General features: G+C 35.1%; 2 protein-coding genes across 4 annotated transcripts; one reads left to right on the plus strand and one right to left on the minus strand.

Annotated features, from left to right (window-relative positions):
• Positions 1-3,536: 3,536 nt before the first annotated feature.
• LOC129870173 (SNW/SKI-interacting protein A) lies at positions 3,537-6,956 on the minus strand. 3 transcript variants are annotated; one of them, XM_055944822.1, is made up of 3 exons: positions 6,810-6,956; positions 6,445-6,471; positions 3,537-5,663 (listed from the first exon to the last, which is right to left on the minus strand). In XM_055944822.1, the coding sequence occupies exon 3, from the start codon at positions 5,628-5,630 to the stop codon at positions 3,825-3,827; it is 1,806 nt and encodes a 601-aa protein (XP_055800797.1). In that variant the 5' UTR covers positions 5,631-5,663; positions 6,445-6,471; positions 6,810-6,956; the 3' UTR covers positions 3,537-3,824. The 3 variants fall into 3 exon arrangements, with proteins under 3 accessions (XP_055800797.1, XP_055800795.1, XP_055800796.1); XM_055944820.1 differs by having other exon boundaries at positions 6,445-6,541; XM_055944821.1 differs by lacking the exon at positions 6,445-6,471.
• Positions 6,957-9,773: 2,817 nt separating this feature from the next.
• Positions 9,774-25,399, plus strand: LOC129870162 (dolichyl-diphosphooligosaccharide--protein glycosyltransferase subunit STT3A). The gene is made up of 23 exons (XM_055944800.1): positions 9,774-9,987; positions 10,143-10,205; positions 12,242-12,297; positions 12,403-12,474; positions 12,835-12,940; positions 13,095-13,145; positions 13,329-13,424; positions 13,557-13,616; positions 13,719-13,832; positions 14,886-14,972; positions 16,232-16,335; positions 16,493-16,588; positions 17,866-17,986; positions 18,084-18,164; positions 18,249-18,368; positions 18,462-18,686; positions 20,603-20,746; positions 21,808-21,994; positions 22,070-22,167; positions 22,712-22,791; positions 22,885-22,972; positions 24,840-24,929; positions 25,011-25,399. The coding sequence occupies exons 1-23, from the start codon at positions 9,868-9,870 to the stop codon at positions 25,068-25,070; spliced, it is 2,319 nt and encodes a 772-aa protein (XP_055800775.1). The 5' UTR covers positions 9,774-9,867; the 3' UTR covers positions 25,071-25,399.
• Positions 25,400-26,455: the final 1,056 nt, after the last annotated feature.

The following is a 26,455-nucleotide window of genomic DNA, read 5'->3' on the forward strand; positions in this document are numbered from 1 at the left end:
TTAGCTTTCGTTTGGTCATAGATTTTGAAGTTAAAACTTGAAAAAATTAAATTTTTATTGTCACAATCTGATTAAATTTCATGGTCAAATAGATATGTGAAGATAAATTTTCAAAATCTGATCAAATTTCATGGTCAAATAGATATTTGAAGATAGATTTTCAAAATCTAAGTTTAAACGCTAGCTTATTTTCAATCAAATATTTGGCATTGTTAACCAGTCAACTCCCAAAAAAAAACACATTAGAATCACGCAACATACATTGTTGGTGTGCTTTCTATTCAATAACAGATGGTTTTGGAAAGAACCTTTCATTCACAGAGGTCAGTTTTTTTGAAGTTTCCTGGCGTAAAGAACTACTTTTACATCGGCTTTCTCTCATTGGGTAATTATCGAGGCAAAAGCAGCTCTTTCGGAAGTCAAGCATGAATAACACCTCAGTTAGTAGCTGGAACCAGAGAGTTAAACCAGCTAAGGCCAAAGAAGTTTTTCAGCTTATATTCGTCGTAATTGTTTGCATCTGGTTTCTGTATCAGATTCGAAATTCCCAAAATGCTGATTATAAACATGAAGACAATAGCCCTATGGAGAAATCTGAATTTGTTATAAACAGGGCTGAAGAAGAATTTCAGGCCAATGAAACAGAAATCGAAAATTTTAGTAATGAATTCCATACCTTCCATGATGAGAATGGAATTCCAGAAGATGTTCGCGATGTAAACTACACGAAGAATGAGTTGAATGATGAGCTTAAGACCAATCTGCACCTGGAAGTAACATCAAGTTTGGATGGTGAAAGACTCAGAGGCGGTGGTTTCAGAATTTAAATTTGACGTGTTCAACATTTAAGTACTTATATGTTCAAAATAGAGTATTATTTTGAAACTTTCATGATTGTTGACATATATATCTATATTCTATGTCGAAAATGTTGTATGATTTGAACTCTTTTATGGAAAGTTTAGGTAATGGAAATTTAGGACCAATCCTCATCTATTCCTCACCCGGAAGTAACATCAAGTTTGGATGGTGAAAGACCTCGAGACAGATCCAGGATTTAAATTTGATTGTGTTCAACATTTAGGCACTTATGGGTTCAAAACATAACCAAAACATTTGTTTTAAACACAAAAAGAGTGACCGTGTACATTGTACCCTCCCAGCTGACTCCACTTGTGAGACTACACTGAGTAAGTTATTGTTGTTGTCATGGTCAAACGGACGTTAAATATCTGTTTAAAACACACAAAAAAAAACGCGTTTAAATGCTCTTCTTTGTTTGAAGATTGTTGAAAAGATTTAGCATATATGAATGAAATAATGCAGTTTAGGGTACATATTTGAACTGAATATTGAGTTGAGAATTGAATTTTTTTGTTATTCAATCAATTTATATAGAACTACTTAACTTTGATGATTGATCACTCTATGATATTCACCATTCAAAAACATAATAATACAGGATGCTTGCAACTTAGTTCTATCCTAAAATCATCAGCTATAATTTCTTCATCCACAAACTAATTCAAACAACCTATTGGGATAGATTCATATAACGTGTTGGTTACTCATACGATCACTCAACTAATAGTAAAGTCACATTTCTTCAACAAAAAAAATAATTTTCTGAAATAATAACTACCGTAGTATTGAAGTCTTCATATAATTGGTGGACGAGGAGTCTCCCGTACATCAATAACATCTTCTTTACTATGCATAGCGAAAAGACTCGACATCAAATGGACTAAATTTAGCTGACTTGACATGATCCAAAATGCCATAACATAAGGCCTCTCTGTATAGTTCTCCTGTCCTGAGTATGTTAAGAAGGACGGTGAAACAATCAGGGTCTCTGTCAATGAAATGTTCAGTGGATGCACAACAAAACATTGTTCCTAATGGTGAATTCTTGCCAGAATTCCTTACTGTTGTGGGCGGGAGTTTTAAGACACCGAACTGTCCTTTTTTTCAATGTATAAGTAATGTCAAAGGTTGTCATTGAAATTTAATTGTCATAGACACTGTTATATTTAAGTCTTGGAGTCTATTCAAATCATGTGTATTTTAGAGTTGATTTTATATTGTGATCCAAAATTGTGGGTTTATAATCCAAAATTAGGGTTATTGAGATCTTTATAGATGTACTCCCTTCATTCCAAAATAAGTGTCGTTTTAGCTCATTTCATGTCCATTAAGAAAACCAATAAATGAAAGGTATACTTACTAAGTTACCTCTATTTATTAGATACTTATTGATAATTGCACACTATTTAACAGAATAGTTAGTTGGAAACAATTATAATTGTTGTCTTGAATTCCTAAAACAACACTTATTTGGGGAAAAATTATTTTTGCTAAAAGATACATATTTTGGGATGGAGAGAATACATCTCGTTTGTGTTTCTCCGGGTGATTGGTTTTATGGCATATTATAAATGTTCTTTTAGTTATATAGTCTTTTTCACGAAGATCGATACAATACAACAAGCTAGATTGGCAAATAAATCATGTGAGATCTTTGTAGGGTTGTTTTCTTGTGTTCAAATTGTGACTGGTTATCGATGATCGCTTCCTCTTCACTATTTTACTATACTTTAGAGGAAAAAATGCTTCATTCTTGCTCAAAAAACCAAAGTCTTGTCAAAACAGGCACTTCATGTTTGGTTGTTTGGAAAATGATGAATGGTGAATTGGTGATCATCATATTACAATACACTTTTATATGGTTAGTAATATGGATTGCATCATTAAAATAATTTGGTGAAATAATGTCGAGTACAAAAGAAACACTAGAATCACGCAACACACTCGACTTCTAGACACTCAAAGGCATTAGCATACTTTAGTATCTCTCTTCCACTCTAATATAAAACGTAGTTAGCAGAGGTTAGTCTCATTACTTGGGATCAGTTGAGGTTAGTCTCATTATTTGGGATCAGCTTTCTCTCGTTAAGTAATTACCGAGGCAAAAACACCTTTCTTAGAAGTCGAGCATGAATAATACCTCAGTTAGTAGCCGGAACCAGAGTTAATACTCGCGTGATTTCACCATGGTATTTTAGCGACAATTTTTATTACGTAGAGAGTTTAGTACTCTTTTTAAAAGAATTAATAGCCTTTCACATATATACTTATACTCCGTGTCAAAAATGTTTGTGTTCAGTTGAAACTTGAGAGGGTTGATAGTATGCTTCATCTGCTACATGTGGAATTCAGTAGGGGCGGAGCTAGTGTATAGTTTCCAGGTTTGGTGGAACCAATAACTTTGGTTAAAATTATGTATTTGTCTCGAGTTGAATATGTATGTAGACATTATTAATACAGAACCCAATAACAATATTGAGGTCCACAAATTATTTTCTTCTGTTCCTTCCCTTTTGTGATGCAATTATCTGGAGTATAATGCTCTATATAACTCTACTGATACAGAGACACCCCTGGCCATCAAGATTATTGTGCAAAGAGTGAGTTTAAGACGGAAGCAAAGTCCATACACCAGAAAACAAAAAACCCAAAAACTTCCAAGAAATTTCACATATCCAAACAAATAATATTCATATCCAACTATGTCAAAATCGCGTATCTCAATTAAGCGATGGATAATATCATCTTCAAAATCTAAGAAAATCACTGTTTCAAGGCAGAAAAGACTTAAAAGCAATAATTAAGAGATGATGTAATCTTCTGAAGTATGCATGAGTCGGCAACTTTAAAGCTCAAATTTCAAGAACATAAGATACGTTACGACAGCATGAAGATTGAGGAGTAGTTGACTTATGCAGCCAAGATGGACATATAAAAAGATGGGCACACAGACAGACAATTCAACGCCCTTTGTCGAAAGCAATACGAGTTCTGCTTGATGTTTCATAGCCATCTCGCGTGGAGCCAGCACTAGCCTTCATGGTACCTCCACTACCAACATTTGACATGGCTTTCTTCCCCTTCTTAACCTCTGTCAAGAACTGGTCTAAACCAAATGGATCAGCTTCCTCAGCTTCCTTAACTTCTTTCTCAAATGGCACAGGCCCATCTCTGGTACTAGCCCTCTCAGATGTTCCAGAAAATGCTTTGTCAGGTTTAAAGCGCTCTGTCTTCATGATCTTCTCCAGCTGCTCATCTGCACCTCCATACATTTCAGAATCAGCATCTTTCTTTGGTCTGTATAGAGTAGAAAGAGTGGGCTGAGCCATAAATAGCCCCTTGTCATAGACGTTGTAGGAATCATCCACTGCAAATCCAGAATCCATCCCTTTTTCCTGGTTGAACAATCTCTGATCATACATGACCTCTCCTTTTGATGTGCCAGTAGAAGCCATCCCAAGAGCCACTTTTTCACTGACATCACGGTCTCTATCTCTTGTGATCTTACTCTTCTTACCCATTGCAGCATCTTTTGCCTCCAATCTCCTCTCCCTCTCCCTCTCCCGGCGCCGCTCCTCACGTATCTTCTCTCTATGCAATCTTTCTTCCCTTTCCTCCCTTGATTCTTTGGGCAAATCTCTTGCTCGCTCATAATCCACATTCATATCATCAACATTCCTGGTGTCCCTCTCAGAAGGCACAGGTGCAGCAGTTGAAGGTGCCCCAACCAATCTATCAGATCTTGCCTTGCGGGCCAACTCCAGAAGTTCCATCTCTTTCTTCTCCTTTTCTTTCATCATCATCTCTTTCTGAACCTTTGACCGCATTGCAACTGCTTCTCTGGCTTTCTGTTCTGCAACATACAGAGCCTCTGATAGTTTTGCAAAATTATCATTGATCTGAACTTCTTGAAGTCCCCTGCCATCAGCAGCAAGACGCTTATCAAGTGGGATTGTGTAACCTTTGGGGTTCTTCCAGTTTGATATACAAGGCGGAATCTTCCAATCCTGCTGGTCCTTCACTGTAACAGGACGAGGAGGAGAATGCATAACAGGCACAGGTGGAGAACCAGAGGCCCTAGGGACCCTCTTGTGTTTGAACTTTGGTGGATCCAGAGGGTCCACAGGCATCTCTACCATCCTAATAATCCTCTCCTTTGCACCCGAGTTAAAAGCTGCCGCTTGCTGGGAAGGCTTGTACTTAATAAACTTGGACTCTTGAGATTGTGTGGGAACATTTTTGGGCTGTGCAGCACTCAACCGCACATTTACAATCTTCTCAAGTGCTGCCTTAGTCTCCTCCATTGTTTCATCGATTACTTTCTGCTTCTCATCCTGATCCATCTCTTCGTCACCCTCGTCCTCCTTCACAAACTTGGGGATAAGATCTTTATGCTGAGAATAAACAATTTTCTTTGCATTCTCGCCCTGCCTCACAATTGCATCATATCTCACTTCACCATGCTCGTCCACAGTAACAGGCAAATTCTTTCCCCCGGCTTTCCAGTCTTTCTTTCTGCCCATATCAAGTGGGTATTGTGCATAATGGATTTCAGGGAATGCTCCTCCATCCCCAAAGTCCTCAAGCTTGGATGGCCTAAATCCAGCACGTTTAAGATAAGGGGGTACCGGATTTGCCTTGATTACTGCAGATTTCTCTGCCTCAGTTGCACTGTATCTATTCTTGAACCATGGGTCACTTGTATGGTCATAGACTGTACTGGTAGCAGACTTTGCTGCTGGGAGAAGCTCCTTGAGAGACGCCATGCTGAAAACCCAGATTTATAATTCCTACACCCACTGTATACACAGAGAAAACAGGTACAGATCAATCTCTCAACCATGTCTCAATGAACCTTTTAAATATGCTGCTGATAAACATAACCAACAAAATGCAAAGATCAATATCAACCATATAAAAAAGGATTAATTACTTAATTAACAGGCTCTAACATAATAACCTGAACTCATGCCAGTGTTGATAAATCAATTGGAATGATATAGAATTTTTGTTAATCAATTAGTTGATTGTTGAAGCTCAAAATTAGTTGTTCGAAATAATCCGGGAACAGACTTGCAATGACTTTTTTTGTTGAAAAATAAAACAGACTTGCAATGACTTTAAAGTGATAACTTCAATTATAACTGCTAAATCACACAAAGTAGTCGTAAAGATTCCAGCTTTTATGGCCTTACTCCCTTTGGATTCTTAGGGGTCTGCATACATCCCTCCCCAAGCCTCACTTGTGGGATTACTTTGGGTACATTATTGTACTCCCTTTCCCCTTTTATTGCAAGAGAAGTTCCTGGATATTGATTCATAATATTATACCACATAAGAAGCAAAAAAGAGGACTTTTGTTATGCACCAAGAGTAAAAGAAAGCACAACGATCAACTATCAAGGGCGGCTCAACCCTAAAGCCCCCAAAAAATAAGGGCATCCAAAGAAACAAAAACCCCCAAATTCAGTTCGCTCAAATACGAAAACATACCGAAGATGCACAAAAAGGAAATAAATTCGACCGATTAAACGAAGAACCAAATGAACTGAGCAGACAAAAGATGAAGGAGATACATACCTGCATACATAAACGAAACAACCAGATCTGATGAAAGGCGATGTAAAATGTTAATATTAATTGTGAGAAGCACGCAACAGCACACTTCGAAGAAACCCTAAGTAGAATATAAGAAAATAATTTATTTATTGTCACAGCAACAAGCAATACCCATATTAACAAGCAATTTTAGTATCCATTGGAGCATCTGACGCACCCAATGAATTTCCCAGAGGCTTTTAACTCACATATTTACAAGCAAACATACAAAGTACTATTACAAAATAGATTGAAGCTTTTCTTTACTCATCAAAAGCAAACTAGGGTTTCGAGCTGATGAGAGAAGGATGTAGGAAAATACAGAGAGAGAACTATAAGATACTTACAAATCGATTACTTAGCCGTGAGTTCGCCGGAGAAGGAGGCAAAGAAGAGTAACCGCCGGAGCTTCGCCGGGGTACTATTAATCGATGCAATTGGAATTCTCTTTTTCGGAGTAATGGTCGCTTTTGCCTTAGTTATATTTTATTTTTGTATATATATATATATATATATATCCCAAAATATTTATCATATTCATTCTCTTATCGCAAAACAAAAATGTTAAAGCATGTTCTTGTTTCCTTAATCAAAAAACTCAAATTCGAGCCTGGTATGAAAAAAATTGATAGAGAGGGAGCCTTTTTTCTGAATGGAGCCTTATGTGGTACGAATTAAAAATAATTGAGTTCTATTGTAAATACTGAATTAGGTGGGAAACAAAAATAAAAAAAGTTAAAAGTCTTTTGAATTGACTTTTTAAAGTGTTTTTGAATTAATAATTATTAAAACGTTTTTGTAGAAATGGAATAGAATAATGAAAAAGGGTCAAAACTATCCTTCACCTATTAGATATAAATCAAATATACCATTCAACTATTTTTGAGCTCAAAACTATCCCTCCAGTCTAACTATTTGATCACTTCTACATTTTCTTTTAGCAAAATAAGATATGACATCCAATGTGAAAATTATAACGCCACATAGACGTCCACCTAAGTAGATCTACCTAAGCCACATCCTCTATTGGACAAGTATAGTTGTAGTAGAGAAATAGAAAGAAATCGGAGGAGGAGAAGAAGATGAACAAACATTGAAGAGTACAACAATAGCGGCATATGACTACGAAAATGATCCAAGATGGCAAATTATTGATAATTGATCGATTGGTATATTCAAAATCATTGGAGTCCGGATAGGATTGAGTGGAAAACTTTGTTTACTACTCCGTGTGTCTGTCAGTTAATTTACAAGTTTTAATTAGTGTTTTAATCTTTAGAATTTTGCTCAAATATAAAGAAAGCTTCTTGAGGAAATGAGATAAGAAATGGAGTAAGGATGAAATTAGGGTTATTAAAAAGGTTGAATTTTTTAATTGGTGGGGTGAGTGTGCTTAGGTGGACATCTATGTGGCGTTATAGTTTATACATCAAATGTCACATCTTCTTCCGATAAAAAAGGGGTAAAAGTTATCTAATAGTTAGACAAAATGACTAGTTTTGAGCCCAAAAATAGTTGAAAGGTATATTTCAAATAGTTGGAGGATAGTATTGACATTTTTTCATGGAATAAAAAATATTTTTGAACCAAAAGACAGAAACAAATCAAAAGTCATACATTAAAATTTCTAATTAATGATTTTTGACTAAGTTTAAGTGCGTCTAAAATATCTTAATGCTTTGATCAATTTTTTAACATATATATTTGTTTCATCCATTAATACAATTGTGATAGATATTATTAATTTTAAATACTTTTATATCCTCAATTTAAAAGATCTTTTTTATGTAATTTTAAAGAAAAAGTCAAAATTGGTGCAAATACAAATTACATCTACCATATCCTTTTATTTCACACAGTACAGAACAAACTCATTTATTACTCCCTTTAATTTATACTTTTTTTTCTTAGATAAAAATGAAATTTAAACTCAAAAGAATATTTATGAAACCTCACCTTATCAGTTATGCTTTTAAATTATTGGTAGGGACTGGGGAGTAGGGGTTGATTCGATTTTATGTATTATTGATTCAGTTTATTGATTTTTAATTTTTAAATATGCTAAGTTAATAAGCAAATCAATAAGATATTTTTTATCGGTTTTGGTCCTCGACGATTTGGTTTTTGGTTTAACCAATAAAAAAATGCTCATAAATTAATTATATGATTTTTCCAATAATTTGACGCGACAAGACAATAATGTAACTTTATAGAATGCTCATAAAATATATTCAATAATAACTAACATAAAAAAATCTATACAAGTGCAACACAAATAAAATCGCTAAAACAATAATATGAATTAAAGACTAAGAGCCCGTTTGGATAGGCTTAAAAAAAGTAACTCTTATGTATGAAGTGGTTTTAGAACTTTGAAGTGATGAAAGTTATTTTTATAAATAAGCAGTTGAGTGTTTGGATAAAAGTGGTTAAATAAGGAAAATGATGTGAATTTTAGGGTTAAAAGAATAAAAAGGATAGTTTGGAAATTTAGTTAAAATATAAGGGATATAAAAGTAATTTCCATGGTCAAAGAAAATGTCTTTAAGCACTTAGAAAAAAAAAGTTAGGAATCCTAACTTTTCATTTTTGACTGACTTTAAGAACTTTATGGCTTAAAGTTAGCATTAGGCAAACACGTTCAAAAACTAAAAAGGGGCTAACTGGCTCTAAATGACAAAAGTAGTAACCAATAATGTATTGATATTAATATCTAATATTTATGTAATGGTAAAGTCGTAACTTAAATATGTTTTAATGGATTATCGATTTATCTCATAACTCAATATTAAAAAATCAATATCGAATCAATACTCGATAATTTTTTTTTACAAAACCATTAACTCAATAATATTTTTTTCGGTTCAATTTTTACACACTCCGGATAGGCACACCCCTAGTAGGGAGCGTTTTTCTATGAATGGGATTTTACGCGGCATGAATCCAAAATAATCAGGCTTTAATACGGAAATCGAACACCGAATGGAAAAACGGAAAAATTATTTTCAATTAATGGAGATGTTACTGTAATTAATAAAAGTTATTGGACCAAAATACAATTTCTTCTATGCAATATAACATGATCTTCGATTTTTACCCTCTAAGCAAAACAGTAGGACGAAAAACAAGGCCAAGTATCACTAACAAATAAAAGCTTGCCACGTTGCACTATGTCCGAGGAAACCAATTAAAAAAAACTCAACCAAAAAATTGGTTAAAATATATAAGGGTATAGCAATCATTTCACATTGATACACAAGGTCAAATTCGTCTTTTTAAATGTCAGCTTCTACAAAGTCATCCTCAAATTTCATAGATCAAAAACCCTTTAACCCCCACACCCACAACCCTCCCTCAGTCAGTCAGTCTTCAACTCCAAACTCCAAAAGCTTCAGCTGGCCGTTAATGGCGGCCTCTACAGATACCGTAACGCCGTCAAGCCTCCGTTTGGCTTTCGGCAATGTCTTCTCCTTGTTCATTCTCATTCTGATCGGAGTTCTCGCTTTCTCGATCCGAATTTTCTCCGTAAAATTCTTCTCATTCTAATCTGTTATTCGATATTTGTTTTTCTTGTCACGTGAAAATTAGATCTGATTGTTGATATGCTTAATTCGTTGTTGTTGTTCAGCATTTTACATTTTGATCAGGTCTGATTGCTTTTGTGTTTTTTTTTTCAACAGGTGATTAAGTATGAGAGTGTGATACACGAGTTCGATCCTTATTTCAACTATAGAGTCACTCAGGTTTGGATTTCATTTTTCATTTTTTTTCGCTTTTTTGAAATGTGTATAGTAATTAATTTATTGTTGCGATGTTTATTTGATTCATTTCTTTTAGATGATATCTCGTAGCATAAAATGTATTAGGAAGTGATAGAGCGAGGACTGGATCCTACATTTTGGTACTTATCTGGACGATGCTCCTAAGAAACTATTTGAATTGAGCAGAATTTGGGCAAATGATGCATGACAAGAATTTAACGTTCAAACGCAATAGATCTGATGACACCTAAAAGTGAAATGTATAATGAAGTGAAATTTAAGCAGGTCAATCATTAATGCATTTACATTATATGTTGTTTTGTCTGGAGCGCTTTGATATGGTACTACAAAAAAGGATCAACATAGAATATGCTCTGTTTTCAGTCCACAATCATTCAATCAAGTATGCTTCAATACTCACTTTACTTACAGTGGAATAGGATTTGTAAAACATAGGTGCACCACTAAAGAAAAAAATTATTTAGTGGGACTTGATCCCTAGTCCTCAAGGTAAATGACTCAACATCCAACCAAGTGCATCATTTAGTCTTCTTGTAGTATGTGTGTCAGTAGATATATTATACCATTTAAAAAAAATACATACATAAAATACCTAGTTTTCTACAGAGACCACGGGTTCATGTGCCCCATATCTTAGCTATATATATGCCCCTGAGAGGAACCCATTTTCTCCACATTTTTTTGGATAACCGTAACTAACTCTAATTCAGTTAATAGTTGGCCCACTCCTCTATGCTCTCCACTTAAAGATCAGACTCAGTCTTCGTGTAGGGCAGTTTGGTTGTGATGTTCCATCCTAGTTCAAACTTCGAACCCGTGACATGTGCCTACAGCACATCTCATGCTACCTTTAATGTTAAACCTACCCATGCATTTTTTTTTCTCCACACTCTTCTATATGCTACAATATCTTATAAAAGGTATCATTGGGTGAGCTTTGATACCATAAAAGGTTAAAACCATTAAAAATTGGTAAATTTTGTTTTGGATCTATCCTATTTAAAAATAAAATACTACAATAGAATTCCAATCTTGTCTCAATAACGTTGCCCAATTATTGGGTACTTAAGTGGAAAGGGGTGAGTAATTAGAACTATATTGACGGTGTCATTAGTGGCACCCTTGTGTACTATCAATAATAAGAAGTTCATGAAATTTGTACCGTCCTAAATTTAATTCGAGGATAGACTTGATGATGGTACCTCATAGAAGATAACTATGCGTTGACCTATCAATATGACATGAGAAGACCATAAAAATTTCAAGAGTTGATAAAGTCCATTATGTACATTTGTATGCCTCACAAAGCTACATAGGTCATATTATTAGGTGAATTTACCTTCTGTAGGTGTTGGATAGAATGTCTAGTTCAGGGGGGCAAAAGTGGGTCATTCTTACCATCAATTACACTATTATTCATGGAAACCAGTAAATTGGGTACTTTAGAAGAACTGGAAAGATAAAGTTTATTTCCTCTTTGGAATAATGGAATTAGACAACTTGTAAGTTAATATGAGCTTCTTAACTAGAATAATCTGTCGGTATAGTGCAGTTAATAGTAATAATTTGATTATCCAAAAAAAGAAAACATACTGGTTTTTGGAAGTATGATGTCCATTGAAACTAACCTAACCTTGTAGTAGGTTAGATGAATTTTAGTGTTCCTTCCTAGTGTTTTGACGAAGCAATCCTGGAAAAATATTGTTTTAGGTCATCACTTTTGGATTATGCTCTAGATTCTTCATATTTTACACTGTCAATTTGTGGTGCTAATCTTGGATATCTTTGATCATGAAGCTGTTGCTTGCCGCTAATTTTGGATATCTTATCATCTAGTTTTGGATATCTTTGATCATGGAGCTGTTCTATTCTTGTAGAGCATTTCCTTGGATGGTGATAATGATCATATCATATCATTATTGTTGTTTTACTATTATACATATGTTTGTCAGTACCACAAAACTATGTGAAATATAACCATGCTATGTCAATTGCAGTTTCTGACCAAGAATGGAATTTACGACTTCTGGAATTGGTTTGATGATCGGACCTGGTAATTATGATTGTAGGAGTGAATTAGTTACTCCAGACAATGTTGTCATGACTTGTAGGTTCTTAATTGAAAATGACTGGTAATTAAGGTTTCCTTGTCTTATAGGTATCCACTTGGACGAGTGATTGGTGGAACTGTTTACCCTGGTCTGACATTGACTGCTGGCACCTTGTGGTGGTGTGTATTACAGATCATTATTTTTCTAGTCTTCTAGCTTTTTTTCTAGTTGCCAATCTTCAAATTATGGGAATCTTTGTTGTTTGTTTTATTTTATGTATTGATCTGTTCAGCCACCAAAGGAATAATGGAGTCTATGCATATGTTTGTTGGCAGGATACTTAATTCCTTGAATATTCCTCTTTCTGTGGAAACTGTTTGTGTGTTTACTGCTCCTACATTCTTTTTTCTAGTCTTCTAGCTTTTTTTCTAGTTGCCAATCTTCAAATTATGGGAATCTTTGTTGTTTGTTTTATTTTATGTATTGATCTGTTCAGCCACCAAAGGAATAATGGAGTCTATGCATATGTTTGTTGGCAGGATACTTAATTCCTTGAATATTCCTCTTTCTGTGGAAACTGTTTGTGTGTTTACTGCTCCTACATTCTCTGCCTTTGCTGCTTGGGCAACATACCTTCTGACAAAGGTTTGTTCTCTGGCTTGATTAAATCTTTTCTTCACTTTTACCAAATTGACGTAGATACTCCTTGTTTCTTTTGTTCTCTTGGATGTGTAGCAACCTAAAAACATGTCTCTGTTGTGAAGCGAGAGCTCTAAGCCATACGACTCTGCTTTTGTAGGAAGTTAAAGGGGCTGGGGCTGGACTAACTGCTGCAGCTCTTTTGGCCATGGTAAATTCTCTTGCACACATTTTCATCGGATGACTCTAAAATGTGTATAGCTCTGATTCAGGACAAAGTAGCATATTGGCTTTACAATATATTTGTCTGTCTAGATTAACCTGTTCCAAAAAGAAAACAAATTGCTAGTGTACTTCTTTACAATGGTGAATTTCATTTTCATGCTGCCTGCAGGTTCCATCATATATATCTCGATCAGTGGCCGGCAGCTATGACAATGAAGCTGTGGCCATATTTGCGTTGATCTTCACTTTCTATCTCTATATAAAGGTTCAGTCTACATGATGTTCAGTTTTTAACTTAGTGGGGTTACATGCAATATTTCCGGTGCCTATCCTTCTATTGTTCAGATTTTTGTGTTCCATTTTCACATTGTGCAATGATGGTGAATGTTTGGTGCAGACACTGAACACGGGTTCCCTCTTTTATGCTACTCTAAATGCCTTGTCATACTTTTACATGGTAGGCATTTACTTTATCCATGGTGATTGTTATTTTTCCCTCTCATTCCCTTCTTTACCATAGCTTTTCTGTCTAATTTACTGTCTCTCCATACTCTTTCAGGTTTGCTCCTGGGGAGGATATACCTTTATTATCAACCTTATTCCAATGCATGCCCTACTTTGCATCGTAACAGGGCGTTATTCTCCACGGCTTTATATTGCCTACGCTCCATTGGTAAGTACTAGCACCTGGGAACTTTATTGATAAACAATTTGTAGTGTTAATTAGGGGTGGGCATTCCATTTTCTGTTTCAGTTATTTTGGTTAATGAATGAGAAAACTGAAACTGAACCATAAATAGTTCACTTCAGTTTTTTCGATTGGTTTCTTTTGTTCAATATTTCGGTTTGAATCTTCTATTTTGGCAAAAAAGTTTGCCTATTCTTTTTTCCCAAAAATGAGTTGGTGAAAAGGAAAAAAATTGGGCAAAATAAAAAAATATTCCGTTCAAGCAAGAAATTGTTTAATATGATAGCCTGGTGGGAGCATTCTCTTCTCATTTCTATTAAGAAAGTATTTTATTGAGTAATTACTAACTACGTACTTCAGTGAACCTCTAGCTTTTGATAAGTTTTAAAAAGGCGACCTTCATTCATTTGAAATATCACATTTTAAATGAAATAAATGTGTAATCATCACCTGGGTTAGTGCTTGATAACCGAAACACCATCAGTTTTTAGCACGGCGGAACTATATGTAATAACTAGGTGATATAGGAGATAACGAGATATTAATTTGTATTGAAAATCATATGAAGATGATTGAAAAAAATAATCAAATCTATAACTGTTGAATTCAAAGAATTACTTGTGGGTTAAACCAAAACTTTTACTCTAATTTTTTTCTTAAAATAGTTATAAAAAATTATAACCTTGTATCTTATGAGATTCCTGCAGTCTTTTTGAACATGGATTTTGATAGTTGTTTTATAATTAATCGTGCCTCTGACAGAAATGCAAGGTAAGGCTGCGTACAATAACCCTTGTGGTCGGGCCCTTCTCCGGACCCTGCGCATAGCGGGAGCTTAGCCCCCCCTCCCCCCCGCACCCCCACTGTTTTTAACAAAAAATTATGGGCAAAACTTTGGAAAAAAAAAGCTAAAAATATTCAATGAGTTTCCTTCATCGAGGGCTTAAAATCTTCTAGTCTGAATATTTCCCCATTTACAAGTTTTTCTACAAAGTTGAGTTTGTTTTATTCTTCTAACCATCTGGGATATCGGTGCAGGTTATCTTGGGAACACTATTGGCTGCTTTGGTCCCTGTTGTAGGTTTTAATGCAGTAATGACATCAGAACATTTTGCCTCATTTCTGGTAAGGTCATTTCTACTCTTTTAGTAGTTCAGTCATGATCGGAATATATGATTGATGATGTGTTCTTGCATAATACCTACCTAATTTAATATATTCTCAAAGTACCATATTTCCTTAAAATAGCCTTGGCTGTCCTTATTGCATGATTGAAGTGTTAAGGATATTAAAAATCCTCAAGCTGAAAACAGCTTGCTGCATTGAGTTGGCATGGTTGGGTTGCATATAATGATATTGGATATGCTACTGTTTCATTACCACTTCCTTTGTCTCCATCTAATCCGCACATCATTTCTTAGTACATGTGAAAATTCCATATACTTAATGTAAAGCCTTTTTAAACAAATAGCCAATAAATTCATTGAGAAGTATACACTATTTCTACTTTTGCTCTCAGTCACAGTTAATATACTAGCATGAACTACTTCAATCTCTCTAAGTCGAAGTAAAGCCCTTTTAATATGTGGTGCAGGAGCATTAGATTAAACATAGTATTAAACACTATACCAGTCTAGGTCTTATTCTACTATGGTTTGTGATTATCAGCTTCTATATAGGGGTCAAATGATCAGGCCTAGTTTTCGTCTTTGTTGGAAAAAGGAATTAGGAAGTTCATTATCATTATGAAGGAAGGAAGATTGCTCGAGTACTAGAAAAGTAGCTTAGTGGCCTTTATTGTGTGGGATAGTTAATTGGATGGCAAAAAGCACTTGTAAATGAAAATTAAAAGATTATATTTGTGATGATAGCGAGAATACAGAGTAATATTCTGTGTTTTAGAAGTATTATGGACATTTTTGGGTCCTAATTAAATTGACGTATGCACTTAAGGGTGTCAAATGTGGGCCACTTGGGCTGAATTTGGGTGGGTTAAAATGAGATGACTTAATAACTGGACTTTCATTAACCTGGCCAAAGGTTATTTGGGTTGAGATGGTCTAAACAATGAGCCATAACCCAATCCACTCAACTCTTAAATGAAGTTTTAATTTCTCTATTGGTTTCTTATAATTCGCTTAATTACTAAACAAAACTAATAGAACCTTTTTTTCTAACTATACTAATATATATCAAGCAAAAAAAGTATTTTCTAATTTTCTTTGACAAGGTTTCTCATGGATCCATTTAGGCTACATATTTAGCCTAAACCAGTCCATCTAAAAGATGGGCTGAGTTGGGCAAGTCAAAGTGGGCGGGTCATGTTTTCATAGGCTGATTTTGCCACCCCCATGTGCACTGAAATCTCTGATGGTTATGTACAGGTGTTCCTAATTCTCAATGTTGTGGGGCTTGTCTATTACATCAAAGGGATGCTCACACCAAAAATGTTCAAAGTAGCTGTGACTCTTGTTGTATCTGCAGGCTTGTAAGCTCCTCTAATTTATATGAATAGCTTGTTATATTGATGCCTAGTGGACATGGATTAATGAAATTAATTGGATCAACCCCAGTTCATTAATTTATTTCTGTTTTGAATTCAGTTATTTGTTCCAGTGATTATTGTTTCTTCTTTTGTTATTCAGGATTGTTTGCTGCGCTGTGGTAGCCGTGCTAGTTGCGCTTGTTGCCTCTAGCCCAACAAAGGGATGGAGTGGACGAAGCCTTAGTCTGCTTGATCCGTATGCTCCTTGCTTTATGAATCATGTTGTCATGTTATATGGTTACTTTACATTTTCTTTAGTTTTCTACCGTAAAAAGAGGACACGGTGATATCTTACTTTTATTTTCCCTAAAGAAATCTAGTGACATTTTCTAGATAAAGTTGTGACCTATGATTTTTGATGCACATTGGTGCACAGAATCCAATATCTTGAAGCAGATGACCAAATATGAATTATTTCATTTGGGTGTCTGGAGGGCTTGATGTGATTGCTACATATACTTCAGTTCTCTTCCTTTAACAGTGCAGATAACATTTAGTCTTGGTACTAAGCTCCCAAGGAACTTGTATAACCTGATTATGAGATGATCGTGCATGAGCCTTTAAGAAACAAATTGTGATCTTTATAAAACTATCCATGCTTCTCCTGCATTTGCAGATGCCTCTATTACGAGCCAAAAGAATCTGTGTGTGTGTGTGTATTAGTTAAGAACTGCACGCTTGAGATAGTGGGACGTGCGCAAAAAGGATCTATTTTTCGAATTTAACTTTAAAAGGTGGAAAAAGAGAAAATAGGAGAAATAGCTTTTGCTATCTTTGTGTCAGGACTCCTCTCCAAGTCTGCTTCGGTTTTCTCCTTGTTGTCTTTGTTATCGTCTTCTTTCTACATTGCCATGCAACTACTCTGTCTACAGCTGTGACTCAACTTTATTGATTTACTTTTATTCTTTTTCTTCTCTATGATGATTCTTTCTTCTTTTTGAATTAATACGATCCTCTTTTACTACCCTTTTTGGGCTTCTTATCTTCTATGTCTCTTAGTACAATTCTATTTTTTATATTTCTTTGATTGTTTAAAAATAGTAGTAGTGATTCTTGTTTTAATTATTGCAGTTACTTGAGCAATTTTTTGATATTGATTTATGCATGTTACTCCTTTTGATAGTTAAAGGTATAGTATTGATATCAGCAGCAAGAAGGTGCTGTGAAATAATTACAAGAAAAAGCTAATTATGCATGATTGCTTCTTTTAAATTGAATAATGCCTGTTACTTCTTTTGATAGCCGTTCACTCTTAAAAAAATCTTGTCATTTCTACTTTGTGCTTTTTTGAGTTTTGTCCCTTTTTAAATTCTTGGGGAGTTGCTACTAGGAGTTAGGATTCCACAATTCTTATCTCATTGATTTTTAGTTTCTGATGATTCCGGGGCCATAGCTCTTTCTATACCTATATTTCCCATGCAACCAACGTACTGAAGAAACTTTCTGTTTTTACTTTTCTTTGAATTGAGACAGAACTTATGCGAGCAAGTATATACCAATTATTGCCAGTGTTAGTGAACATCAACCACCTACTTGGCCTTCCTACTTTATGGACATAAATGTATTAGCATTTTTGGTCCCTGCAGGCATTATTGTAAGTGTAAATTTTCAGCTCCATTTATCTCGATTTTCTCATGTTAATTTTATCTTTCTCTGGGCTTCCAATTGATCTTTACTTTTGCCATGTGTAGGCATGCTTTTTGCCTCTGACTGATGCTAGCTCCTTTGTGATTCTTTATTTAGTGACTTCAGTGTACTTTTCTGGTGTTATGGTAAGGATTTCAAGTTTTTCTGCCTTCTTCTGTTTCCTTTACGCTCCCCAGTTTCTGAACATCATTCCATTTGCTGAAACACAGGTCCGCCTAATGCTTGTACTGGCCCCAGCGGCCTGTATAATGTCTGGGATTGCTCTATCATCAGCTTTTGACGTTTTTACTCGATCAATCAAATTTGCATCAATTGGAAAACAGGTTGATGTATGTGTCTTTGTTGTTCTTCCAAAGGCAATTCCAATCATTAGCTATTTTGATAAATCTGAATTAGTTCTTGTCATTTTATTCACCATCAAGGCAGGGGATAGCAGTGATGGGGTTACACAGAATGATGTGGTGAAGCCTGATAGAAATGTAGAACCACCAAAGGAAAAAGCTTCAAGAAAAAAGAAGAAAGAAAAAGAGAATGTTGAAAAAGCTCCCATTGCTACTAAAAAAAGTGAGAGGAGGCTTCTGATGTTACCCATGGAGGCTTCTGTTGTTGCTATTCTATTGCTTATGTTGCTGGGTGCCTTTTATGTGGTATGTACCTTTTCTTTGTCCTGACTGAACTACTCGCAGCTGTATCAGTCCCATTTAGTAATTCCTTTATTATGTTTATACATGGAATTAAGCTCTTTTTCTTTTCCTTGTTTGATAATGATACATTTTAAGAGGAAACATGTCCTAATAATTTGACTTGGTGAGGTACTGCTTTTTCCAGTGGATTAATCATTAGATAAACGACCTTTTTTTAAAAAAAAAATCATAGCTACAATTCTTAATTGCTACTTTTTTCTTTTGATTCCCTAACTAGGTTGCTTGGAGAAATCTAGCTCTTAAAAGTGTTGCCAGTTTTTTTAAAAAGGGAAATCTGGCTCTTAAGACTAGCCAAGCTTCAAACTCAGGGCTCACATTACTAATATGTGGGGGATTCTATTCCACTGAGAAGGCTCACACCATTTCTTTTTTCCTCAAGAAAAGAAGAATTACCCCCTCATTGTGGATGCTATATCCCTTTCCATTCATCTGTCAGCCATCTCTATTCCTAGTTGCTGTTTGTGGGTGTATAAGGGAATGAGTGAGTGGAAGGAATTAATTTGATCTATCCTGAATTGGAAAAATATAGATATCAAATTCATTATGTCCTTCCTCAGTACAAGTTAGTTAACTTTGGTAGTGCATTCCTTTGTTGATAGATTTCAACTCTAAGGCTGACAAGTAACTTGGATCAGTAAATTAAGTGCACGTACACAGAGAGAGATTTGTGAAAGGGATTGTAGGATGATATTTTTTTTTTGAGAAGGTAACATATTTCAGTATATAAATATAATCATCTTTGTGCTAGAAACCAAAATATGGTGTTGCAACAAGAAAATCTAGTTATAATCCTTGTACTTCTTACCAGGAGTGTAAAACTTCTAGAATTGAGTCCAGATCATCAATATATTCTGGTTTATACCAAAAATATAAAAAGAAGAACACAGTTCATCTTGATATTCTGTACTGTAGGATGATTGACTACCTCAGGCACATAGAACAATCCAACAGGCTACCCAACTTAGCTGTGGGTAACAATCACTTTCAGTGGGAACTGTTCCCTGAGAATGATTAGGAACATATGTCCTAAGTTAATCACTAACAGTTGTTTACTTGCTTTCAGTGAAAACTGTGCCCTGGGAATGATAAGGAACATGTGTCCTTGGTTGATCCCTGTGTGAGCCAACTTTTTTTTGTTGTTGATAGCAATATAGAGGTAGAAGTAGCTGCAAATGAAGGATTATGTGTTATGTCATAGGTAAACATTTTCTCTCCCCACAAAGGTAGGGGTAAGGTCAAAGTACACCCCACCCTCCCTTGACCCCACTTGTGGGAATATACCGGGTATGTTGTTGTAGGTAAACATTTTTTCTGATGGGTTTACCGTATATGTCATAGGTAAACTAAGAAAGTAAATGAAAAGTTCCAGGGACTCACTATTGGTATGAGCTGCACTCCTCAAATCCTAGTGGTGGAGCATCTTAAACTTATGGCTCAGTAAATGACAGATACGGAAAGCTCTTATTCTTTTTCTTACTGCATGAGATGCAAACCTTGTTTTAAGGCAAGATGAAATACAATCTTCTGTAGCAATACATGGTCTATCAGTTTGTAGATGAAAATTGATAGCCGTCTTTGATGACTATCTCAATTTGATATGTTTGAATAGATTGATTGTCCCATTCATGTGCTGTATTTTATTTTTGTTGTACACAACTATTTTGGTGCCATAGCTAACTGTAAAGTGTTACTCAAATTCCATATGAACCAACGAAATACCTCAAGTAGTCATATTTCCTCGCAACCTTTTTAAAGGCCTTTTTCCTCCTTTATTTCTTTGTTGACTTTTTAAGAGAAAAGGTAATGGTATTATAATTTCATTTCCTTGTTGACTTAATCGGATTTTTTTTTCCTTATAGGTTCATTGTGTCTGGGCAGCTGCGGAAGCTTACTCAGCTCCTTCTATTGTCCTAACATCACAGTCACATGACGGACTTCATGTTTTTGATGACTTCAGAGAGGCTTATGCATGGTTGAGCCACAATACTGATGTAGATGATAAAGTGAGTTCTAATATCCTTTCTCCTGATTTTATAGTTTCCTTCTGTTAATGAGATGGTTCTAGAATTTGTAATTTGGTTTCCTTTATGCACAAATTCTGGTTTACTTTTGGAATGGTTGTGGTGATGGTGCTGTTATTTGATTTATGGTGGTGCAGTAGGATATTGTAATGGTGGCCATGAATTTGGTTTTACTTTGCTTAAATTGTATTTTCAGTCTGAAATTTTAACGTCACTTGCTAACTTGTACCAGCTGAAAATATCAATTTAGACAACTCTTAGGTAACTATTATTAACTTGAAGAGCTTATTGGCAGAACACTAGCCAAGATTGTATTGGTGCTTTGTTTTCTAAATAAGAGGAATACTAGATAATGCATGATCATGATCTAAATATTGCTGTTCAAACCCAATTAACATACAGGGAGTAATTAGACCCTCACAGCTGATGTTGAAACATTTGTTTTTGAGTTGGCTTCATATTTAACTAGTGTAAACCATTCTTTCAAAGTGTACGTGAAGTTTGCTTAAGCCAAGAGGATAGGCGTAGTGCAAAGTGCAAACTGGGGTTTCTCGGACTTATGTGTGCTTCAGTGAAGGTGCTGACGCATGCATCTTAGCAAACACCAACCAACCAACAGCTTATATTATTTTATTTTATATTAAGTTTATAAGGTCCATAAGTTTCTTCTTGAAATCCTTACTAAAAGAGAAGGTTCCTTCCTGAAAGAAGAAGGCACACAACAATAAAGCAAAACAATATATTTTAGAAAATGCCATGGATGGATATGTTAGTGATTAGGGATGTGAAATTAGAAATATTGTATGATCAGGTTAGTCAGTAGATCTAAAATTTACAATTTATGCATTTGAATCAAAATTAAATATAGTTTTAAATGTGATTGAAATGCTTTTTTACTTTGTTGCTTCCGTTTCAATTCTCTTATAACCCATGTAATTATTTACTGTTTGTTGTTATTTTCCTGCTACATACATGTTTGTGCATGTGTCTGTCTATGCCTGTGCAAACGCTGATGTATGTGTTATTCTGCTAACTCTTTTCAGGTGGCGTCATGGTGGGACTATGGCTATCAGACGACTGCAATGGCCAATCGCACTGTTATTGTTGATAATAACACCTGGAACAATACACATATTGCAACAGTTGGTACAGCCATGTCCTCTCCTGAAAAAGCAGCCTGGGAGATCTTCAACTCTTTGGATGTAAAATATGTTCTTGTTGTCTTTGGAGGTTGGTACTTTAGCTCAATCGAGACTTGTTGTTTAGCAATAGCCTTTTAAGTCTAATGCCTACCATCAACTTCAGGTCTTGTTGGGTACCCCAGTGATGATATCAACAAGTTCCTCTGGATGGTTAGAATCGGTGGGGGTGTCTTTCCTCATATCAAGGAACCTGATTATCTGGTGTGACACCGTCCTTTAGCTACCTTCTTTTTGTGGTCAAATACTTGACTGCTCTTTGTTTCTGAACTTGATATAGTTGCCATTAATATTTTACTTTAATGAGCAACAAACATTGAGGTTATTTTTTGCTTCTTTTATATAATATATTTTATGAGGCAAGTCCTAGGCTGATTGAGGATCTTCCTTCTGGAACATTTGCAGGGTCTTACATTGTGATTATATAATCTTTTACATTTGCAATTTCCAGATTATGCCTAGTACAAGTAGATAACTCTGATTTTATTCATAGGCTGCAGTTTCCTTTCTTTAAGAGTTAAACCAATATTTGACCCATTTATAAATTGTTTATCAAGTTCATTTCTCTTTGGCACTAAGAGCTACACCAATTCTTTCTTATCGTGTTATTGCATGTTCAATATCTGTTTATTAAGTTCATGCTCTTAGGCACTAAGAGGCTAAGAGCTAGCAAGCTACATACTTTATGTTTGAGTTTGTCGATTCATAGTTTCAATTCCATTTATAATTTCCTTCTCTTTTGAAAAAGAGAGATGGCCAGTACCGGATTGACTCTATGGCTACTCCAACCATGCTGAACTCCCTTATGTACAAGCTATCTTATTACAGGTGCTAAATTCTTGAGAACATGCAAGTTTATGTTTTGGTGGGCTTCAGGCATGAACTTCAAATTATTCACATCATCTCTACCTTGTGCTGTAGGTTTGTGGAGACAGATGGCAAAGGTTACGATAGAGTAAGGCGGACTGAAATTGGAAAGAAACATTTTAAGCTCACCCACTTTGAGGAGGTAAGCATGAGATCCTATTTTGTTGAAAATCGCATGTGTATTAAGTGAAGCAGTGCAGTGTGTGTTTGAAGCTATATCATGTTGAATCTTTGGAACTCCGAGAAGGCTTAGTTAATGATCAACCAATTATAATTTTGATTTCTAACTTGGTTATCGGGAATCGATAATGAAGAAACAAAAGTTTGTTATATTTTTGTGCACCAACTCACATGGTTCATTTGCGTCATTGGACTTATCACTATGGCCCTGATCGTATGTTTTGAGGCAAGGATTAATCTGGTGCTGTTAAAGGAAATTTGTCCATGACCTTGCCTAAAAATGAATATAAATTTCATAAATCTAAGATCATACATATAACTATTCTAGAAAGCCTACCGTAGATGAAGAATACTAATTTCTCTACTTGCATTTTTATACTTGCTCCCACTTCACAGATCTAACATATTTGATACCAAGAGGTTGAATTTTCTTGCTGAAATAATCCATATTGATGAGATATTCAAATCTTTTTGTATATTCTTAATACTATACTATTCTAGATAGCAGTCTTCGAAAGGTGTTGATTTTTCCACTTCAACTTATCATTCTGCTCTCCACCTTGCCGCTCTTGTTAATTTGATAGAAAGTGTGAACCTTACAAGGGTGTGAGCTATGAGCTATTCTTGGAAGTCAAAATCTTGAATTGGATGGAACAAAAAGAGTTGAAAGGGTGAAAACGGATGGAAGATTTACTCAGAAAATTAACTCCCAATTAATAGTAGAGTGGTGGAAGGCCTTCATTTTGCTCTGTGCAAAACATTATGAGTGTTGGACACAGGAATACCCAGTAAAGAATAATTCATATTCTCTGTTGTGTGTGATGTACGATTTCGGATCAACCCAACTATCTCATTCTTGCTTTGCTTTTCAGTTAACATGTGAATGCTGCTAACGTGCTGCATAAATCGATTGTTTGAGAGCTGATTTGGCTTATGCTACTATATGTTCGTGGCTTTGTCAATATGTGGGTCAACTCTTGCAAAATAGATCCTGAGATCCTTGACCAGTCAGTTTTCTGGAAATTGTAGACCGAACAATGAGAAAAGAAAAATGAGTTGTTCCTTGATTGGAAATATGAATGTTTATCAGAAGTCAGAACTGTATGTGCCCTACTTTGTTTCATAGGATGCCCTAATGGTCCTAATCTGTTGTAAAATGCACTGCATCGAGAACAAAGACAAAGAGGAGGAGTTTGTTGGTTCTCCTTATTCTGTTTTTTCTGGGTGGTGGGTGGGAAGAAAGGAAGCCATATGGAACACAAAGATACTGGTGAGAGTTAGGTAGGGGGGATGATGGGAAATCTCATCATGGAATTAATTAAGACAGTGAAGTCGAGTGCTTAAATTAGCACTCTGACAATTGTCCACAGTTTTTTGATTTCCCATATCACTAATGTTTATGTTAGCTCAAGATGTACTTGAAAACACACAGAAACACACATGCACATTTCTTTTGTTGTTTTAATCTCTGAAACATTGATGTGAAATATTAGATGGATTTCAATGTTTCTGTTGCTGAATATATCAGAATTTCAGATAATATTTCAAGAATCAGCACTTTCTGATATTCCATGATCATCACTAGATAGCATTTAGTGCGATGTAGATTCTAAATATTATTGGATATAATTGGAAGGCTCAAGGATGTTGGCTGTATAACCTGTTTACATGCTAAGAATTTCTAAAAGATATTTTATCGGTGGATATGCATTCGTGCAAACATTGTTTGAAGTACTTGTCATTCACCTGTTATTTTATGCGTTGACATACATTCATGCAACTTAGTGAACTACAAATTATTCACCTTCTGGTATATGTATTGTATGCAGGTATTTACTACTCACCACTGGATGGTTCGGTTATACAAATTAAAACCTCCTAAAAACAGAATGCGTGGAAAGACAAAGAAGTCTAAATCGGTATGTGTGGACTCCTCTGTTTCCGAAATACGTGCAACTTTAGATATCTGACGGCAGTACTTTTCTTGTGAAAATTGGCAGAAACCTACTTCTACTAGCTCAAAAAGAAGTGCAACTCGAAAGAAGAATCCCTGGCAATAAAGGGCTACTCATAACGAGTAACTTCTATTTATCAGCTTCATTATAGGAATACTTCATACGATGAGTAGCTTCATGTGAAAGGATTGTGCTTTAAACGCAGTCCTCTTAGCTTTTCCTTCAAGTTTTGGATTGCATTGATATTATACAGAGAAGACGATTGTCCCGGAGTTCCTTTTTTGATATAGACTTAGCAAGGAATCACATGTATTTAATGCTCACTAGGCTCATATCTATTAGTCTACTTTTGAAAATGCTCATCTGAGTTTAACACCCTACAGTTGTAACTAAGACTTTTGAAGTATTAAAACTATTGGCTGAGATTAGTGTTATACATTTTTTTTTCACTTTGCCTGTATTCCAAGTTTTTTTAGGGTTGGTAATGATTTTCGAATTTGATTCTATAACATTACCAACTCCAACATCTCCTTGATAATATCGTTGGGGATGGGATGGATGGGGGATAGTAGAGGTTGAAGAGGAATTCATATTGAAATAAATGTTCTTTTGCTTCTTTCTACTTAGGATACTATTTCTCTGCCTTTGATTATAGTTTTCGGGTTAGAGTTGGATTTTATATTATAATTTCTGCAATCGTTTTCTTGAAAATTTTGATGTCTCGATTAATAGAGTATTACATATCTTTTTTTGTATAGTACTACATAGCTTTATTTGCGCTATTGGATGAATATTTTTTCCAATGTATCAATGTCTTTTCAAAATGGAAAAGATGAAACCTGCGAGTCTATTCATCCCTTAATTTCTTTTAGTATTTGTCTTAGAAAAATTTTGATGTCTCAAATAATAGAGCATTGTATAACTTTTTACGTGTTATTACATGATATTTTCTTATTATAATATTAATAATATTTCACAAACTATATTCGGACATAACCTCAAGTTCTAAAGAACTTATGCTCCGCTTCATCCACTAGGCGTAAGTTCCACTGTTAAAAAAGGATAAAAATTAAAGATTAACATATTTAAAAGACAAAAATTTAAAACAAATTCATTTAAAGGACAAAAACGTGCAATTTTATGGATCGATAGCTTTGATTCCTAATTTCCTAGGTAGCCTTTGTCTTGATAGCTTTGATTCCTAATTTCCTAGGTAGCCTTTGTCTTGTAAACTTTGATGTCTCAAATAATAGAGCACCACTACATTATTGTGCTATTAAATAATACTTGTATGGAGAAACAATAACTTTTTCGTTCGGGGTGTAGTGCAGTAGTCAATAAAGAAAATTAAATGTTATATATGTAAGTTGGTTTGGATATCACAATTATCGGGAAAAAAATAGAAAGATAACTGTCACGATCTGAATCCGGGTGTGATGACACTCATCTCAACCCACCGAGACAAGTCAGCCTAAAATTCAACGGAAAGT

This window comes from Solanum dulcamara, chromosome 10, assembly GCF_947179165.1.
Source record: "Solanum dulcamara chromosome 10, daSolDulc1.2, whole genome shotgun sequence".
Classification (NCBI taxonomy): domain Eukaryota; kingdom Viridiplantae; phylum Streptophyta; class Magnoliopsida; order Solanales; family Solanaceae; genus Solanum; species Solanum dulcamara.